The sequence below is a fragment of the Miscanthus floridulus genome, chromosome 3, assembly GCF_019320115.1.
Source record: "Miscanthus floridulus cultivar M001 chromosome 3, ASM1932011v1, whole genome shotgun sequence".
In the NCBI taxonomy this organism is placed as follows: domain Eukaryota; kingdom Viridiplantae; phylum Streptophyta; class Magnoliopsida; order Poales; family Poaceae; genus Miscanthus; species Miscanthus floridulus.
The window spans coordinates 120,513,407-120,535,031 of NC_089582.1; the positions used below are offsets into that span (position 1 = coordinate 120,513,407).

Below are 21,625 nucleotides of genomic sequence, written 5' to 3' on the forward strand. Positions count from 1 at the left end.
GAGCTTGAGGCTCCATGCAAGAACATCAAGTCCAAGGAGCACAAGGTGATCCAGCTGGTCGATGGTGATCCTAGAAAAACGGCCCTTATCGGGGCCAACCTGGATCCCAAATAGGAAGACGCGCTCGTCAGGTTCTTGAGGAGCAACGTGGATGTGTTCGCATGGAAACCTGCTGACATGCCCGGTGTACCTCGGAATTTGATCGAGCACTCCTTGAATGTCAATGGCAAGACCAAACCTATCAAGCAGAAGCTACGATGGTTTGCTCGCGACAAAAAGGAGGTGATTAGGGTAGAAGTTACATAGCTTTTGGCAGCCAGATTTATCAAAGAAGTGTATCATCCAAAGTGGTTAGCCAACCCGGTTCTTGTACGCAAAAAGAATAATAAATGGAGAATGTGCGTTGATTACACTGATCTCAACAAACACTGCCCTAAGGACCCCTTTGGCTTACCTCGCATAGACGAGGTCATAGATTCAACCGCCGGTTGTGTGCTACTTTCCTTTCTCGATTGCTACTCTAGTTATCACCAGATCACTCTCAAAAAGGACGATCAGATCAAGACATCTTTTATCACGCCTTTTGGCGCCTACTGCTACACGACCATGTCGTTCGGGCTCAAGAACGCCGAGGCTACCTACCAACACGCTATATAGGCCTGCCTCAAAGACAAGATAAAAGATAACCTCGTCGAGGCTTATGTTGATGATATAGTTGTCAAAACCAAGGAAGCACATACCCTTGTTGACAACCTGGAACGCACCTTTGTGGCCCTTAACACATTCCAATTGAAATTAAACCCAAAGAAGTGCATCTTTGGTGTTCCTTCTGGCATACTACTCGGCAACGTCGTTAGTCATGACGGCATATGCCCTAACCCAGAGAAAGTCAAAGCTATCTTGGACATGAAGCCATCGAAAAAGGTGAAGGATGTTTAGAAGCTTACCAGGTGCATGGCTGCCCTCAACTGTTTCATATCAAGATTAGGCGAAAAAGGATTACCGTTCTTTAAATTGCTCAAAGCATCTGAGAAGTTTGAGTGGTCGGAGGAAGCAGATGCTGCCTTCACACAGCTAAAACAATACCTTACGTCACCTCCGGTCCTCACTGCTCCTAGAGAAGACGAAATACTCTTGCTTTACATTGCGGTGACTAATCGAGTGGTCTCCACGGCCATGGTGGTCGAGCACGATGAGCCCGGCCACATCTACAAGGTATAACGACCAATCTCTTTCATCAGCGAGGTACTCAATGAATCCAAGACTAGGTACCCACAGATTCAGAAATTGATCTACGCCATACTGATAACATCCCAAAAGTTGAAACATTACTTCGACGGATATCGTGTGGTGGTCATGACTAAGTACCCTCTGTGAGACATAATTAGCAACAAGGATGTGAACAGGCGCATCGTCAAATGGGCAATGGAGCTATGCCCCTTCTCCTTGGAATTTGCAAGCCGTACTACAATCAAGTCTCAGGCACTCGTCGATTTCATCATCGAGTGGATAGACTTAAGCACGCCTGCCTCTCAGGGGCCCAACGAGTATTGGAAGATGTACTTTGATGGTTCTCTCAACATCGACGGCGCAGGAGCAGGAGTCCTTTTCATGTCACCATCTAAGGAGTAGCTCTGGTATGTCCTCAGGATTTATTTCCCAGCATCTAATAACGCCGCCGAGTACGAAGCATGCCTACATGGTTTGCGCATTGTGGTCGAGCTCGGTGTTAAACGTCTCTATGTCTATGGAGACTCAGCTCTGGTCATCAACTAGCTCAACAAGGACTAGGACATGACCAGCGAAAAGATGGATGCATACTGCAAATCGATAAGAAAGCTGGAAGGCAGGTTCTATAGCATCGAGTACACACACGTGGTCTAGGACAAAAATCAAGCAGTAGATGCGCTGTCAAAGTTAGGATCATCCCGAGCCAAAGTCTCACATGGCATATTCGTCCAAGTCCTGCTCACGCCTTCTATCGAAGAGGAAGATTCCACGGTCGACAAGCCTCTAGACCAGCAATTGGTGGCTACGGTTCCGGTGTCGAGCACCACCGAACCACCTCCAACCACTCATGAGCCTAAATGGAGAATACCTTTCATCAAGTACCTGATAGATGGCAGCGGTTACACTGATCGGACAGAAAACGAGCGCTTGATGTGTCGTAGTAAGCAGTATCTGCTCGTCGATGGCAAGTTATGGCACAAGAATGCAAAGGAGGAAATCTTGATGAAGTGTATAACCTAGAAGGATGGTGAACATCTCCTGGACCAAATCCACTCTGGCTCCTGTGGCAACCACGCAGCCTCGAGAACGCTGGTCGTTAAGGCTTTCTGAGCAGGGTTCTATTGGCCGTCAGCGGTAGCCGATGTAGAGAAGCTAGTCCGCCATTGTGAGGGTTGTCAGTTCTTTGCCAAGAGAATCCACATGCCAGCACATGAGATCCAGACAATACTAGCCTCTTGGCCCTTCGCATGCTGGGGACTGGATATGATCGGGCCTTTCAAACTAGCTCCTAGGAAATTTACAAGTGCCTTTGTCCTGATCGACAAATTTTCTAAGTGGATAGAGTACATGCCTCTGGTATAGGCATCCTCAGAAAAAGCTGTCACATTCCTCGACTAGGTCATCCACCGCTTCGGCATACCCAACAGTATCATCACTGATCTAGGCACTCAGTTCACTGGGAACGCTTTTTGGGACTTCTGCGATGAAAGGAGCATAGTAGTAAAATACGTCTCGGTGGCGCACCCTAGAGCTAATGGATAGGTCAAGCGGGCAAACGATATGATTTTGGACGCATTGAAGAAGAGGATGTACAGAGAAAATGACAAAGCTCCCAGAAGAAGGCTCAAAGAGTTACCAGCCGTGGTCTAGGGCCTCAGAACCTAGCCCAGTCATAACACCGGCGTCTCACGTACTTTATGGTTTACGGCGCTGAGGCAGTCCTCCTAGCAGATATAGTTTTCAGATCAGCACAGGTCGAGAACTTCAACGAAGGCAAGGTCAACGAAGTGTGGGAGCTAGAAGTGAATAGTGCAGAAGAGAAGTGGCTTGATTCTTGCGTACGTATAGCCAAATACCTTGCTGTTTTGCGCACGTACTACAACAAGAACGTTAAAGAGCAATTCTTCATGGTCGGGGACTTGGTCCTAAAGTGGAAGACGAATCAGGCTAGGGTTCATAAACTCGCAACTCCATGGGAAGGGCCCTTCATGATCAAGGAAGTCACACGACCAATGTCTTACAGGTTAGCTCACCTAGACGGTACGGACGTACCCAATTCATGGCACATCGACAAGCTTAGGCGTTTCTATGCTTAACTACTGAGATATGTACTTCTCTTGTACTTTTGATTTAACTCAATAAAGCTATTATGATTTCTCCGACCACTATGATGTGTCACTTTGAATTTTACAGTTATTCTAACTTAGCCAGTCAAAGCCGACCACCATTCCTTCCCGGGTTTTCGGAGCAGGCCCTGTCTCCGATTTCCTCCCAAAGTGTGCATGGGATCTGCTCTCTACGCTACGAGTGATCTGTAACACCCCAGGTGTTTGCCACCAGTTAAGCAATGGGTTTGAGCTAAAACATGGAATATTAAGTGATGATGAAGATGTCAAGGTCAAACCTATAGAAACGAGCCCCAACCTAAACTTGGATATTGCACCTTTGCTCGCCTATAGACCCCTTTTCAAGATATATGCTTGGGTGGTGTTATTGGAATATCTTCATGTGTCTCACATCAATACCCATCTATATGGATCATTGGAAAAGTTTCATGAAGTTTGGAATCAAAAAGTCACATGAAATGATAAGTTATATCCTTATTGGAATGATTTTACTAAGTGCCTGAATTGCACTATAAAGTGAATGGAATTCTTGATCGTCAACCAAATCTTGCAACCTTGCCCAAATGACTCTAGATGAACTCTACAACAAAAGTCATGAAAGGTTCGTGTTGAGGAGAAGTCAAGAAAATGCCTCAATCGGTCAATAACTCTAATTTAAGCTTTATAGTGACGATACTTTGACCTATGTTGACCAACCACTTACAGTGCTTGTATGGAGTTGCACCTTAAATAAAAGTTAAAGATTGGGTAGAGTAGAACAAACTTGGTTTTTGGACTAAGAGCTAGATCAGCTTGGAAGTAAGTCAAATCAAGGTCACAAGATCAAATTTGCTGCTGATTTCAGCACTTAGAAAAATTTCTAAGTCTGGAATCCATTGTCATCACTGTTGGCATTCCGCGTTCTCCGAAATTCATTAAACAACTTGAGTTGGTCCAAAAAGAGAAGTTGAAGGTTATACTATGGAGAAGAGCATGCAAAAAGTTGCACTGAGTTTGACCGAGTTTTGACTTCCGAAAGTGAATTTTCGTGACCGTTATCAAGGCGCTGACACTGACAGTTTGTGGCCTAATTACCCGCTGTTAAAGAACTCTAATGACCTTGGTCTCTAAATGAAAAATGTAGAGCAGCTCGCGGGCTTCAAACTTTGTTTTAGGCCCAGTAACTAATTCGGCCTGTAGCTAGCCAGAACTGACGCCCGCTCTGCCCACTTCTACGCGCACCACGTGTTCGACGATATGCCGCGTGGTCTTCTTGCATGGACGCCGCGCGCCCTCTCCCTTGCCGCGTGCCCTCGCCTCCCTGCGGTCGCTTCGCTGCTTCTCCGCGCGCGCCAGGCCGTTATGGACGACCGGGCTCACTCTCTCCCTTGCACCCTCGCCTCGCTGTTGCTCGCGAACGCGGGCAGCCATGGCCGCCATGGCCGAGCTCGGCCTCGTCGCGTCCCCGCTGCTCAGCCCTTCCTCTTTCCAAGCCGTCAGTTCCATCACCTTCCTCTCACCACGCCGCACCTCTGAACCTCCTTTACCGACGCCTTTGGCCGCTGATGCTCCCCGCCGTCGGAGCAGCTGCCGTCGCCGCCGCGGCTACTGTGGCCGCGCCACCACAGGCCGCGTCGGGCCAAGCTGAGCAGCCTAGCGTGTGCGTAAGGGCCCCCTAGTGCTCCCCCGCCCCTCAGCCGCCGACGACGTGCCTTCTCCGGCCGGATTCCGCGAGCTCCGACGACCTCTCTGTTCAAAATTCGCGTCAGGGACTTCGCGCGACAATTCGACAAAGTGAAGGGGCCTAACTGCATTGTCATTGACTCATGTGAATAGTGCGTGAGGACTGGTTTGTAATTATTTTGCAGGAACTTTGGAAATTCATAGTAAATCGTAGAAAATTCGTAAAATAGTAAATGAGGACTTTTTGGAATCCTTGTGAAATTGTCTATGCAGTGGATCTATAATATGGCATGTTTTAGTTTAAATATTTTGCGGTAAAAATAGATTTGTGCAGTAAGGTTTTAATGCTAGTTGAATTTGTTATTTTTCATAACTATAGATCTAGGGCTCCAAATGAAGTAAAATTTTTGTGGCATGCTACTCATGTGATAGTTGATGTGTGGTAAAAATTTCATGAGTATTGGATGAAGTATGAGTGAGTTATTGGTTTATCTTGCTCTCACATGAATTCTTGCTTTAGCAACTTGTCTTTTTCGTAGAGGTTGCTATACATATCCAAATGGAGTGAAATTTATACAGTAGACTATTAAGAGGATATGTGAGCCACTGTAATTTTTGTAGAAGCTATTGTGCACTTTTGGTATATGTTCATTAAGTCACCTTATTATCTAAAATAAATTAAGAAATGCATTAAAAGAATTTATTTGGTCATGGACACTGGGTTTTCTGGTGTTCTTTAGTCATGTGTGACATGTTGGTAAAGTTGGTTTTGCCTAATTATGTATTTGTAACATAAGTTAATAATTATTTTCTTGCCGATGTGGTTTATGGACAGATCTGGGAACTTAGCAAAGTTCTTCATGATAGTGTGCTTTGTTGTGAAACTTGTTTATACAAAAGTTGTAGATAATTCATGTATCTAGCTTCTATTAAAATTTGGTGTCATTTGGCCAAGTAGTTTAAGAGTTATAGCTGTTTAAAGTTGGGTTTCAGAAATGGCTGTTTTCTGTCAATTGTAGACCAGTTTCTGTAAATGAATATATATTTGACTTAGTTAACTTGAGAATCATGCTGAGATGATTAAAGATGAAATGTAGATAATTTCCTAAGCTTTCCAGAATGTCTTGTTTCATATCATTTGGATTTATAAAACTCCAGATATGATTGATTTATGAAGCTGCTGTTTGCAAGTCCAGAAATTGGCATATTCCGGTTATAGTTGTTGCTTCACCTTGACTTGCTTTGCATGTTGCTAAGTGTGGTTCACGTCCTTGATAATTAAGTTAAATACACCTGAGATCTTGTGAGACTTATGTGCCATGTATAATATTCTTTGTTATCTTAGCATGATAGATTGTGTGATGTTAAGTTAAGCATCGCAAAGTACTTAAGTGTGTTTAGTGTAAACGATGCTTGTCTTGCTTGCTATTTGTGATGCGTCTCATGGTACTATTCTTCATATTCATGCACTTGCTTCTTGCATCTCATTTAGGTACGCTAGATGAACCATGTGAAGGACGTGATGTTGGAGCCAAACCCGAAGACGGTGTTTGATGGATCTATCCCGAAGATGGAAGGACTAAGCGAGTGCTAGGATCTGAGATGTCACTAGGATGGTGCAAGCTAACTGAACTGACTTGTGTCGGATCCCAGGCAAGCCCCGGAGCATTATAAGCCTCCTAATTTATAAAAGCAATTCTTTCTATATATGAGTTATATATTGTTGCATTAAGTTGTAGGAGTTGGTTGAAACCGTTGATGCATTTATTACTATCCTTGCCTACCTTATTACCTTTTTACCCTGTTAGGTCAGGATCGAATAACTGCTTAGCCTTGCTTAGACCGGTAGCGATCGGTGATATCCGGTCACCTACATTATAGGTGGTTACTGGAAGAATTTAGCTATGGAAAGAATGATATCCTGGAAGTAACCATGGGGTAATGTAAATGGAGACCGGACGGGATGTCGATAGAGAAGCAACAAGACATGGAGGTCTTGGGTGTGGATCTATCCCCGTCTGTGTCGATTAAGGACTGACCGTTGTTGGGCCTCGAGTCATGTTGAACGCATGCCTTACATTTAGCTGGCCGGATAAAGTACCTTCCGACCGCGAAGCTGGGAGATTTTTCGGGCCGAGTAGATTGCCCGCAACGCACTGTGCCGGAGCAGGTGTGGTAGGACACGGGGGCGAGATGATAAGACCAAAGTGCAGTCGGTCGGCCCCCGGGTACATGTGGTTCCTGGCAAACTCGAGATTCCTGGAAAGTTGACTCGGTGATCAATATCTCACTTTAGCGGGTGAGTGAGGTTTGTGTAAGGAATAAATCACCAGCTGGTTAGGAATCGATTCGAATCGCCATCGCTCCTGGATAGTGAGCACTTGACTCGAGTTACTTCATCGTAGTAATTATTATGGAACAATGATGGTTATCTGGATGGTATGGGATATGCTAAATTTAAATTGGTAACTGGATGCTATTGGTTAATCAAGTGATTGCTATAGTACAGGTGCTTACCTAGATGGATAGGTCATAATAAAGATGATGCAAAGTACTTAAATTGGTTTCTTCATGATAGCTTATGCTTTTCGCAAATAAGTCAGCTAGCCCACTAAAGAAAGCCTTGCATGATCCTTGGTGTCATTTGTTTTGGTTTTCGACGGGTAAGTCTGGCTGAGTACATTCAAGTACTCAGGGTTTATCCCACCTTGTTGCAGGTGATGTTCTCGACCTGTTGATGATGGTGGCTAACCACCGGTGGGCTCGGTGATTCTATACTTACTTCTCATCTATATGCTTTTGTCGGATGATGTCACTTATGCTAGCACTATATTTGGAACTTATATTAATGTAATCATTGAAAGCTATGTTGTTTTCACTAAGCGGTTTTGAAACCTAAACTTGTACTATTATTTGTTAACCCCTTTGTAATATTATTTCCGCTGCAACTCGATGTATGTGATGTGTATTTGCTTAATCACGCGATCTTGGTTGTGATGTTGATTTACCGAGGTCTTTCGGGACACTCGGCGGACTACCGGGTTTATATGAGTGAAAGTATGGGTGTGTCAACGTGTTAGCGGGGACAACCGTACTTGATCTTGTATAAATTGGGCGGTTCTGTTACATGATCGGCAGGTTCCCCCTGGTTTGACTTGTCCGCGTCTACGTGTGCATAGGTCACGCACCTCACACTCTGACCACATGGCAAATTAGGGCCATACAAACTTTTTAGGATGACATGTCGAGTAAACTGGTACAACTAAACAGAACGCTAATATGTTCTCACTTAGTTACACCAACACGAGTTTCAAGCTTAAATACATTTTATACAAAACAAACAAGCTTATGATGATATACAGTTACGTTATTACAAGCTTGCCTGAAGAAGTCCAAGTTTACAATAACACAACTACGTCCTTCTTCTACGGCTCTAGCCTATCCTGTTGGCTGGTCAGGGCATGTGGCACCTGCTGCTAGCCGCTTCCAACATCCTGCTCGAGTCTCGAGGACTCTTGTACTGGTCGAGCTGAAGAGGATGGCCCCGCTGATGCCTAGCTAGTCGAGACCGCAGGCTTCACCGGTTGGCTCACAATTGATGGCGTTTTTAGCTGACTTGTTGATGGCGTACCCTATATAGGTGCTGTCCCACCTCCACACAGGTTAATGTCGCCAATTATCTTTGAAGATAGGTCCAGCTGGGTCATCTGAAGCTCCTCAGCCTTGTCTGGATCTACCTCCTTCGGGTACCCAGCCTCCAGGCACTTAAGATCGATCAAGGGGTAGTGGGCATGCACCATGCTTAGCACATGTGCGCCTGTGTACTCGCCTGCCTCCTTCATGAACTCTTGGAACCATCCCCATGCCTTTTGGCATCTCTTGACCAGTCCGAGCTGTGGCGTCCTTGGCACTTCCTCTGTAAGCGCTGGGTCGATAAGGTCGAGGACGGGCAAAATGCCAGTTGCCACTTCCTAGCACCGGTTCTTCCATGTGTCCCGATCCTCGATGATCTCTAGGCATCGCGCCTTCCAGCCATCACGATCTTTCATCATGTTTTCCAGATGCTTCTTGGCATTGACTTTTAAAACTGCAAACCGCACAAGACATTAAAATGTCACGCCATGACAAGATAAGGCGGGCAACAAAGTGAGCAAGGTAGTCTAGAACACTTACTTTTCAGTTCCTCCGTCATCTTAGTTGTGTGGTCCTGGAGTTGCGACTGGTCGTGCGCCAGTTTCTTGTTGTCCTCCTTTAGGCGACCACACTCTATGGCCACACGACTATTCTCCTCTTGGAGATGGACTACTTTGCCTTCTAAGCCTGCATTACAGCTGTTACTACCAACAATGCAACTACACGTGTCATGCACTTGTTGTGATAAAGTGACAACTTACTTGTTTTTTCCTGCTCTTTATTACTGAGCTGGATGACCAGGTTCTGGTTCTGTGCCTCTTGCTCCGTCCTCTCCTGGTCGGTGGCTTCAAGTTGGTGGCGCAAGCATTCCACCTGGGCCGCCAGTTCTCTATTGCTTGCTGTGATCCCCTCAATCTGGTCGAAGCACTTCTTTCGGTACCTTGCAATCTTCATCAAGTCCTACATGTAAAAAAAACTAAGTCAGACAGTTTGACTGGATAGCAGGATCAAGTGGTCAAGCAAAACATACCTGGACTTCCATCACCAGACGTTTTGCCACTCATTCAACTTTCATGGTCTCTTCGACCTCTAGGATTTCCTCATGCATAACCCATTAGTCGTTCCGCCAGCGTGACACATATACATGTTGTCGCTTGTCCTGGGGATGGCCCAGGACCTCTTCTACTTCGTCCTCTTCGGTCTCTTGTCCGGGCAGCGGCGTTGGTCCGAAGTTTGCAGCCTCTGTGATCACTATGGCTTTCCCATGGGCCGTAGCATCGACAAACCTGCTCTGTGCCACCTCTGGCTACTGCTCCTTGGTTTGGTCTGATACCCTTGGCGCCGAAGTATGCCCCTCAGCAGGGTTAGTGCTCAGAGCACCTGTACTTGGCTTGGCTCTCCCCCTGACCACCTGCTCGGGGACTGTTGTCTGGCCGCTCGTCTACTGAGGCTCTGGTGGACTTTTTACTATAGGTTCCTCCATAGCCGGTTGCTGGGCAGTTTTCTCTGGGATTGCTGGTAGAGCCATGCCGCACCCGGCTAGTTGGTCAGGATTTTTAGTGGATGCCGACCTAATGTATCAGAGATAAGTTCAGAAGACAACAGTATTCAATATAAATTGTAAGCTTATATCAAGGTTACAAATACTTATAGCTTGGAAGCACAGAATGATGTGGCGAAGGCATGTCTCTTCGTCTGTGCTTGCTCCACGTGTTCTTCAGGTGCCACCGGGTCTCTTTCCACGACCAGTACCGGCACCGGGGCTTGGTGCTCGACCCCTTTGCCGCCTGTCCTCTACGTTGCAGTGGTCGGTGATGCGAGTCCCACTGGCACGGAGGAGCCACCCTGCTCCGTCGACTCCAGTTGTCTCCTCCTCTTTTGAGGGACGAGTCGGAAGATGTCTGCATCCTCTGTTTCATCATCTATCAATGTAAAGATGGCCTGACGACGCTTGCTGGCCGCCGGTCGCTTACCAACAGCCTTAGCCATTGCCTCCTCCCCAACTTTGAGTACGGCCCAGTCGATGTCTTCGATCCTGGCGCTGGTCTGGGCGATGGGGCCGGCAACTTGCAGCCAATCCACACCAGGGGGTGGAGACACAAACACTGATGCTCTGTCATGACCATTAATTTGGGAAACACAAAGGCGATAACACACTAAGTTTCTGTTACAACATAACACTACGGGTACAAGGTAGCATAATTTACCTTTGGGGGAGGTCGGGCCAGCTTGAAAGCGTGCTCGATGTCGCTCAACCTGACATAATTTGGATCAGCTAAGTTGAATAGCTCTCCAATCTTGGCTTTGACTTCTATCTTGTCAAGTGCCTCTTGCCTGGTCCTAGTTGGGTCTGCGCTACCTTGGTACTCATAGCCGAGATGTACCCTCCTCTGGCAAGGCTGGATCCTTCGGCTAATGAAGTTCCTAACCACGCTTGGACCATCTAGTTTCTTCCACGGGATCATCCCAAGAAGTTCTGAGATCTATTCCAAGTGCTCGGGCTTCTCCGACCAGCTGTTCTTCTTCTCCGAAATGAACCCCACATCGCATAATGTGATTGTGTTTGGCTCCTCGCGGATGTAGAACCACTTCTTGTACCAGTCGTCCAGCAATGTGTTCCAAGGGTAGTGCAAGTACTAGGCCTTCATCCCATCACGCAGATTGAGGTACACACCTCCAGCTATCTTCGAGCCGTCGCTTCCTTTCTTCTGTAGACAAAAAAAGATGGTGAAAGAGGTCGAAATGGGGCTGGAAGCCACCATATGTTTCGCAAAGATGGATGAAGGTGGAGACAAGAAGAATCGAGTTGGGATGCAGATTGCAAATCCCAATCTCATAATACAAACAGAGCCCCTGAAGGAAAGGGTGCACTGGAACCCCAAAACCCCGCTTGAAGAAATCCTCGAAAACCACAATCTCACCTGGTTGTGGATCGAGGCAGCCTTCTCCTTCTGGTGCACGCCATCCTACGAGTGCCTTGTTGTGGAGTACTCCCATGATGACGAGGTCTTCGATGGTCTGCTCGTTGCTCCTTGACTTCCACCACTCCTTCGCCATGACTCCGGCTTTCTTCTGGGTGTCTGTCTTCGCCATGAATCCGCCCTTGCTAAGGGGGTGGATACGGTGGAGGGGTGATTGGTGATGATCTCAGAGGTATAGGGTTTGGTAAGAGGAAGAAGAAGGCTACGGTGGCGAATGGTAATGGGGATCGGTAAAAAGTAACTTACCAGTTCTATATTATAAATAACCAAGAGTTTCACCGTTTTGTCTGCCCAAGATTCTTGGGAGATGTGCGCATGTGCCGTAGACGGTTGTTCCCACAACCTCGAGATCTATGCCAATATATGCGCCTCTTCGTTACCAGTGTACGTGCCTCTTCGTTGCTAGTGTTAGAGGGCCCGCACTGACGCACCTCCTTACAGGTGCCAAGCGACTATTTGCTTGAAAGGACAAGAAGGCAGTATGACGTGCTATACCCGTCTGCTTTTTTGACCAGACATGTCAGATTGGACTTGACAGAGAAAGAAGATAAATAAATGCAGCAAACAAATAGTACAAGCGGCATCCATTTCTTCGCTGCATCTCTCGCGCTCAGGGATGGTCCAGACCACTACCGTGCTCGAGGACTGCCCGGACCACTACCATGCTTGGGGACTGCCCGGACCACTACCGTGCTCGGGGACTGCCCAGACCACTAAGGTGCTCGGGGATTGCCTGGACCACTATCATGCTCGGGGACTGCCTAGACCACTACCGTGCTCAGGGACTGCTCCGACCACTACTATGCTCAGGGACTGTTCCGAAGATTGCTCGGCGATTGCTCTCCTCGGCTACATGTGACGTGTACTCGCATATAGTCGAGAGGCATTTATTTGGACCTTGCTACAAGGCTCATACCTCGCCTTCCAGCAAGCTCGAGGACTACATCGGTATGATGCACCTGCCAGTGCATCTTGTATCGCCTGTACGATGATTGGGTTCTCAACTTAACTAGGAATTCCTTTTAGACCCTGGCACCACGTGCCTACATCACCTACTACTAGGCTCGGGGACTAAGTGGGCACACTTCACCTTGCAGTGAATGTGTATATTTTATCGACCCCTACGCTTTGATTAATTGCCAAGATTACTATTGTCCAAGGGTCACTTACATTTCTTATCAGAAATACAAGTGGGCACACTTGATAAGGAAAGAAATCTTTTTCTTTTTTCTTTAAGAGCACCATGCATTCTTCGGACAACCGGAATCTTCGGTTATAATCGTGGTCTACTGCTTTCAGTTCTGATCAGAATGCTGGCGCATTTGATTGGTCAATGTTTCAATCAGTTGAAGATGACATGAAGACAGATCACATTAGTCGAAGGAGATCCAACGACGTGTCGCAACATAATACATGGTGCTCGGGGACTAGCTGTGGGGGTATTAACCCCTATACCCTTATGGCTAGGCTTGGGCCGGCCCGGATCAGGGGGTCTGGTCCACTGGAAGACGACGCGCGGCCCGGCCAACCTGTTCGGAGTCCCGCGCAAGGAGTCAAGGCAGATTTGAAGATCGAGCAAGATCCTGGTCGGTTAGAATAGGAGTCCTTATCCGGCCACCTATGGCAATTGTAATTAGCTAGGATTAATTTTCAGATCTGTAACCCTGCCCCCCGGACTATATAAGGCGGGCAGGGGACCCTTCTAAAAAACATCTCTCATTGACATACAACAATATAATCAGACGCAGGACGTAGGTATTACGCCTTCTTGGTGGCCAAACCTGGATAAAACCTCGTGTCTGTCTTGCATCACCGTCTTGTTTGTGGCTTGCGCATCTGTCTATCGATAATCTACTACCTTGGGCATACCCCTAGGTAGACTGCCGACCATATTTTGTCGACACCTACCCAAGGCAAGCCCCGGTGCATAACCCATATTTTTAATGATCACTGAATATATATATATATGATGTGCATTTAAGTTATAGGAATTTTATGAAAACTATATGCATAAATATATTTACCTATGAGTCCTACTAGCATAGGTCGAGTAGCTGCTATGCTCAGGATATCGGTAGCGTGAGTAACCTGCCGTTACTCACAAGTAGGTGATAAATATGATCACTCATGATAAAATGTGTAAAGGTAAATGGTGACCGGATAGGGATGTGGTTTGGGTATTGGTGGGTGTAAAGGGTTGTGTCCTGTGGCCAACAGGGCATAGCTCGGTTATACTTTTTCCCTGTCTATGTCGATTAAGGACTGGTCGTTGCATAAGTCTCTAGGCAAGTCATAGATCTATTGTCCTAAGCATATACTTGTGTATGGGCGTAGGGAAGACTCATTGCTCTCTTGTCGTAGATCTGGCTCTTTCCAGACCGACTGATGGGAGGCGGGGCGGTGGAGGTCCTTGCACCGCACTGAGTCCGGGACTCAGGAGTGGGAGCTTGGAGTCCAAGTTTAGACGGGGACCTGGACACCTAGAACAGGAGAGTGATGGGTTGGTCCTGCTTGTGTTTGGGGTACAAGCGAGGCGTGTGTCTTTGGGGGCACCCAGCTAGGCATATTGATTCGTAAATCGTTGGAAAATCTGGTACTGCTTGTCTGCGGTCTAGCACCATAGTAAGAACTAAAAGATGAAAGGTGATGAAATGGAACTGATTGCTCAACTCTTGCTTGAAAGTAGAACAGGTGCTTATATAGACTGGATAGATAATAACTTAATATGGCTGATAATAATAACATAAATAAGGACTCACTATTAGTATTGCTTTCTGCTAAAAGAAAACCAGCAGACCATAAAGCTTATCATATTCCTTGGAGTCGGAAAATTATTCCCACTAGTCGGATAAGTCTTGCGAGTACATTGTGTACTCAGGGTTTATTTACCCCTGTTGCAGGTGATGCATGAGAAGTACCTTTATGGGGAGGATTCTTCTAGTGGGCTTAGACGGAATCCTCGTTCTTATCGCTAGATGTTTATTTAAATTCTGATGTTTATCATTTCGCACTCTGACATTTGGTAATGTAATAATGTACTTTTTAATAACCTCTGATGTATGAAATGGACCTGTATTGTAACTCGTTCTCATTATTGGATCATTGGAAAAATGTGGATCTTTTGGGTTCTCCCTTGGGGAGTGCCCGATGGATACCGCTCGCTGTAGCCTGTTTTCGGGGTGCTTAGTGTCTGGTGGGAGATGAGCACCTCTGTAAGCATGCTATTTCGGGTGGTTTTGCCATAGAAGCTCCACGTGCTGAGGACTGATCGCGGCGATGAATTCACTTCGGTGGAGTTCGCTACGTACTACGTGGATCAGGGTGTGGTGCGACACCACACCATGCCATACTCGCCACAACAGAATGGTATGGTGGAGAGGCAGAACTAGACAGTGGTCAGCATAGCCCGATCCATGATGAAGGCCAAAGGCATGCTGACAAGGTTCTAGGGTGAGGCAATGACCACGACGGTGTTCATCCTCAACCACGTTTCGACCAAGGCCCTGACGAGCAAGACGTCATTTGAAGCTTGGTATGGGCATAAGCCGAGCATGTCCTTTCTCCGGACATTCGGCTGTATCGGCCACGTTAGGAAGACAAAACCAATCCTCACCAAGCTAGAGGACAGGAGCACACTGATGGTATTCCTAGGCTATGCAGAGGGTACCAAGGCGTACCATCTCTATGACCCACGTAGAGACAAGGTGCTTGTCTCATGCGATGTCATGTTTGATGAGAAGGTGGCTTGGGACTAGAGCAGTCTGAGCACGGGGGAAGCTGGCGGCTTCACCAGCACCTTTGTCATCAAGCATTTGGTCATCCACGGTGGTGGAGACACTAGGGAATAGGTGTCGAGCACTTTGGGAGGGGTGATGAGCACTCCAGCAACAGAGCCGAGCACTCCTAGGGTGATGTTGAGCACTTCGGGAGGGATGCCGAGCACTTAGGGAGGAGTGCCGAGCACTCCTAGAGGGATGCCGAGCATGCCAGGATTGATGCCAGGAGGTTCTATAGTGGTGGTGACTACTCCAGGACAGGTGTCGAGCACTCCTATAGTAGAGCTGAGGGGTCTTGCAGTGGTGCCGACCACTGCAAGATGTGTGCCGAGCACTCCGGGAGGGGTGCAAACCAGTCTAGGAGTAGTGCCGAGCACTATAATTGGGGTGCCGAGCACTCCAGGTGTTGTGCCGAGCACTTAGGCAGAATAGGGAAGTCCATCAACACTAATCGAGTTCGCCTCACCTCTAAGTGACATCAATGAGTTCGTGGATGCCTTCCATGAAGGTGTGGAGATGTGGTTCCGTAGGCCGGACAACATTGTTGGCAGCACATGGCCCTCAGGCCTAGCTGGTCGGCTACTCAATGACCAAGAGCTACTGCTCGTCAGTACAGAGAAACCACCCACGTTCGCGCTGGTAGAGCACAACAAAAACTAGCTACAGGCAATGCTGGAGAAGATGTAGGCGATCGAGGAAAACGAGACATGGTAGCTTGTCGATCCACCTCCAGGATGGCGTCCGATCAGCCTAAAGTGGGTGTACAAGGTCAAGCGGGACGAGCTCGACGCCATTATCAAGCAAAAGGCGCACCTCGTGGTCCGAGGCTTTGTTTAGCACGAGGGCATAGACTTTGAGGAGGTCTTTGCGCCAGTAGCACGCATGGAGTCTGTCCATTTGCTACTAGCCTTGGCAGCAGCAAAGGACTGGCGCATCCATCACTTGGACGTTAAAGCGGCCTTCCTCAACGGTGAGCTGGCGGAGACGGTCTTCATCAGGCAACCTCTAGGTTTCACCATCAAGGGAGAGGAGCATGGGGTTCCAACTGCGCAAGGCGATCTACGGGTTGTGGCAGGCCCCACAAGCATGGAACGCCAAGCTTGACGCCACGCTGGGCGAGCTTGGGTTCCAGCGGTGCGCAACCGAGCACGCGCTCTACACGTGGCGACGGGGGAAAGAGGAGCTCATCGTCGACGTGTATGTGGATGACTTGATCATCATCGGCGCGCGCACAGAGGACATCAACAGCTTCAAGCGCGAGATGGCGGCTTGTTTTTGAATGAGCGATCTCGGCGCACTCTCCTACTACCTTGGCATCAAGGTGAGATAGGGGAAGAAGGAACTCACGCTTGGTCAGAGCGCGTATGCCTCAAAGCTATTGGAGCAGAGCGGCATGGCTAAGTGCAAATCATACGTGACTCCGATGGAGGAGTGGCTGAAGCTGATGAAGGCCAGCACCACAGTGACGGTGGATGCAACACTCTATCGGAGCATCGTCGACGGTCTGCGCTACCTAGTCCACATGAGGCCGAACATTGCATTTGTCGTGGGCTACGTCAGTCACTTCATGGAGGATCCCAGAGAGGATCACTGGGCTACGGTGAAGCGGCTACTGCACTACATCAAAGGGACAGTGGATCAAGGGTTCATCTTTCCCAAGACAGGCGGGAGTAGGCTGTAGCTCACTGTGTTCAGCGATACAGACATGGCGGGGGATATCAACGGACGGCGGAGCACCTCTGGAGTGATTGTCTTCCTCGGGTCGGCTCCAATTTCATGGCTGTTGCTGAAACAGAAGGTGGTGGCGCTATCTACATACGAGGCAGAGTACATAGCGGTGGCCACAGTGGCGTGCTAGGTTATGTGGCTGCACCGGCTGCTGGGCGAGCTAACCGGTGCGGAAGCTCACCCACCAACACTGATGGTGGACAACCAGCCCGCTATCGCCCTCGCGAAGAATCTGGTTCTGCACGACCGGAGCAAATACATCGACGTAAAATTTCACTTCCTCAGGGACTGTGTCGATGGAGGGCAGATCGTCATCGAGTTCGTCGAAACTAGTCGGCAACTCGTGGATGTCCTCGCCAAGCCGCTCGGACGTCTTTGACTCACGGAGCTGAAGGCGATGATGGCATGGAGGTGGTACAAGGGATAACAGTAGAATTAAGGGAAGAATTGTTAGATAATCTACTGCTTCCTTGTATGAACACATAGTAAGAGAAGACGGCGCCGAAAAGGCTCCCTGCTGTGGTACTGTAGCCGCTGTAGAGGCAGGCGCCGAACGACTCACCTGCCAGACTGTAGCCACATGCAGAGACAGGCATCAGAGTCAGCCCTGCTGTGTTATCTAATCACTGTTACAGCATGAGAGTTGTACTAGGACTAGATGGATAGAGTTGTAAATATAGTTTGCCACTGCAACTCAATAAAAGGAGTTTAGTTTTGCCATCTCCTATACAGGGCTCCGGCCAACGTTGGTGCTTGTACTGTGTGTGTATGCTATGTTCTTACTCTTCTTCTACCTCTAGCCAGAGTGTGTGTGGTCGGATAGCCTCTGTCGTGCTCGGCCGTGGTCGGCAAGACTGGTGAGTGGTCGATTCACCTGAGCCGGTAATCCAGTGGGCTAACACACAACACAGTGTCCTTTGCCAGCCACCGATGTCGAAGCATGGGCGGACCCAGCACTAAGGCAACTGGGGCCATGGCCCTAGTCGTGGCCCAAATAGCCAAGGAGCAACACTTCGGTTTTTGGCCCATCAGCCCAATGACACAAGCAGTCTTAGGCAGAGAGTAGGGCAGACCAAGCGAGTCGCGCTCGTGCTTTCGCGCCGTGCCGCCGTCGTCGCACTGCCCAGTGCCCCTCTGCTCTGCGCTTTGTTCTTGGCCGGCTGCTCTCGGACTCCGGTGCTTCCCGTTTCCACACTCTCGCTCAGCCCCGCTGGCTGCCGTCACACTTACCATCTCGCGGAGCGTCGGAGGCAGAGTCGCGGTCTCTCCGCCACCGCTGCCCAGCGGTTGCCGCCCCGCTCGTCTGCGCCGTCCCCACTCTCTGCAGTACAACACTTAGTAAGAGGTGTCCGTGTTTCATGTTTGTCTACTCAAATATTGAATACTTACTGATTTGTGAATTGTGCCTACTCATTTTTGTTCAATTTCGAATGTTCAACAAATATCAATATTTATTTACTAACAATTGCATTTTACTTTGCATTATTTCATGAATCCTCATTGTTCTATGTATTGTTTGAGCACTTTGAATCCATATCAATCTTTGTTTGATCCGCCAGACCGCCACTGTGGAAGTGGACGATGCCAATGCACCAAAATGTCATTTGCTATTTATTTTTCAACGTTCCATGATTTTCCTTAGCTATTGTATCGTACTATTAATTATGTAGTCGAAGAATTTCTCTCGATTTTGCAAACTTTCCTTGATAATAGTTGTTTTTCTCTCTATATATATGGTCATATAGACCATGGTGTAGCTTTCAGTTTTTTGCCGCTGAAGTTTTGCCCTAGTCTTCACCAAATCCTAGGTCCGCCACTGCGTCGAAGTGCTGCACGATCCTTCGCTTTCTTTTGCCAGGATCGGCATGACCCTCTTCCTCGTAAGGGCGGCGATCCTTTGCTATTTCCTTGCCATTTGCACAAGTTTATTGGCACTGATCATGGTTGCCGGCTCTCCTTTCGACTGAAATTCAGAGAGCCTGTGTATATCAGGTGGTGTTCAGCTATGCTTAGCTTGTTGACAGACTGATGAAGAGTTGCTGCTAATCTGATGCATTTATAGATGAGAACGAACTAATGAGAGAGGAGCATGCGGTCCAACTGTCCAAGTGATCTATCAACTTGGGCTGTCTAGAGAGTAGAGACAAGCCCACGAGCTCTGAACTTGCATTGCTTCAAGGAGAAAATAGTGTGTGGTTTTGATTAGATTGCTCTGGGGGCATCTGTTTGGCACTTGTTGGATCCACCAGTAGCAATGTCTGGGTTGCTAGGATATCACAATGTGCTGCCATACTGCAATGCCTCATAGGCCATGAAGACCACATGCAGATTGGGTCCAAATTGTCAGTACCAATTGTTATACATTCTGGCACAAGATATCTGAAAGTTTTCGTGCCCACGACACTTTGTCTTTGAGCAACCTGATTAAGCCTATCCAGCGTCCCAGTCTCCGAGACAGCTTGCTAGACAGCTTATCTCCTCTTCAATTTGAGGTGTGCGGATGGATCACTAGCACATCATGTGAGCTCTACTACGCAGCTGCTTCTTGCAGTTCTCCGCATTACAGCTTTCCTGTACTATTATTATTCTTGCAGTGTGCCACATCCATCTGATTGAAGCACTCAGTCCATGCTTTCCTGTCCTCATTTTGCTGTGGCCATGCCGATGTATCTGACGACACAATTGACAGCTGAACAATTCTGGCCCTCACTCTTCACGTTGGCCCCAACAAACGTGGGGTCCTCGTGCTGCTTCCCCACAACACCAGAATGGGTGATGTCCAATCCAAGCACCGAAAGCGCACCACGACCGGCACCAGGCACACCACACTCGTGCCCGCAGACGCGTCTTGCAACCTCGCACTCACCGTGCCCATGACCGTTAGAATAAAATACTGTTTTCTCGTGAAAACAGCAAGGGAAGATGACGTCGAAAGATCCTCTGCTGTGATACTGTAGCCGCTGCAGGTGCAGGTGTCGCACGGCTCACCTGCAGCACTGTAGCGATGCAGAGGCCGGCGCAGAGTCAGCCTGTATGTTATTTAGTTACTGTTACAGCATGTGGGCTGTATTAGGACTAGATGGATAGAGTTGTATAAATAGACTACCACGACAACTCAGTAAAGAGAGTTCAGATTTGCCATCTCATAGACAGGGCTTCGACCAATGCTGGTGTCTTATAGTGTGTGCATGCTCTGTTCTCTATTCTTCTTATAGCTTCAGTCATAGCGTGTGGGGACGGACAACGCTTGTTCGTGGTCGGCAACACTAACAGGTACTCAACAACACTAGCAGGTGCTCGACAAGACTAGTGAATGATTCACCTACCTGAGCCGATGATCCTATGGACCAACAGGCCTCGTCCCTTGCCCAACCATTGCACTCCAGCAGTCCTGTGAGCTATATGTTCAGGGTCAGGTGGCCTCTGAACATCGTCACTTTGCAGCTTCACAAATCAACTAAAACACAGCAAACAGAAGTTACAGCTCTCCAGCTTTCATATAGAAGGAAGAAGGAACAAGCCAACAACCAACCATGCCGAGCGCCAAGAGGATTGCTCATCTGGCCAAGAAGTGGCAGAGGATGGCTGCACAAGGGAGGAAGCGCCTCACCTGGGCTGCGGCAGCAAAGGAAGCCGTCGAGTGCTGCAGCTCCGTGGCGAGCAAGGGCCACTGCACTGTGTACACGGCCGACGGCGCGCGGTTCGAGGTGCCGCTGCCGTGCCTTATCACCGCAGTCTTCGGGGAGCTCCTGCAAATGTCACAGGAAGAGTTTGGCTTCACGGGCGGCGATGGCAGGATCACGCTCCCCTGCGACGTGGCGGTCATGGAGTACGCCATGTGTTTGCTCAGGAGAGGCGCCTCTGCCGAGCTAGAGCAGGCTTTCCTTAGCACCATGGCGATGTCGTGCCACTATGCCAGCCATGTGGCGCCGTGTGTAGAAGCCAGCCAACAGATTGCTGCTTAGTGCTGTTCAGTGTAGTGTAGGTAGTAGAGCAACGATATTAAATAGATAGGTATTATTCAGAGCCTTCTGATCCTGCAAGGCTGCAACTGATCAAGTAAGGTATTACAAGTACAAGAAGTTAGAGAGACTACTTACATATGTTTCCCTCGATATATTGGCTTATGAAAATTGTTTGGACTACTTACATTACATGGCAACAGAGTTTCTTCTGCAGAACTCTGACTTAAAATCAGCTCTGAGGTTGTTCGTTCAAAATAAAAATCTGAGAGGTCGCTTCATGTGGCAGAAGTGCACAACGCAAAAGATATGGATAAAGACAAAAAATGGAAGATAAAAATTGGCTATCATTCATGAGATGCCAAATGGCATGTGCCCAGCATGTCATATACTCTTAACTTTCTTTGTTTCATAGAGATGGGAATGGGCCGGGTCGACACATTGGATAGTTGACCCGACCCAAAAAATTAGGGCCAATAGGTCATAGGGCCGGCCTCAAAAACTAAAATGGGTCGATAGGGCCGGTA

At 48.1% G+C, this 21,625-nt stretch overlaps 1 protein-coding gene across 1 annotated transcript; it reads left to right on the forward strand.

Moving 5' to 3' along the window:
* The first annotated feature begins 20,594 nt into the window (after positions 1-20,594).
* On the forward strand, positions 20,595-21,255 carry LOC136546696 (auxin-responsive protein SAUR36-like). Its single transcript, XM_066538654.1, has one exon. It carries the CDS (start codon positions 20,670-20,672, stop codon positions 21,099-21,101), a length of 432 nt encoding a protein of 143 aa, XP_066394751.1. The 5' UTR covers positions 20,595-20,669; the 3' UTR covers positions 21,102-21,255.
* The last annotated feature ends 370 nt before the right edge of the window (positions 21,256-21,625 follow it).

What these genes read in the sequence shown, in the direction of transcription:
- LOC136546696 (XM_066538654.1), top strand. Translation starts at nt 20,670, where the DNA reads ATGCCGAGCGCCAAGAGGATTGCTCATCTGGCCAAGAAGTGGCAGAGG.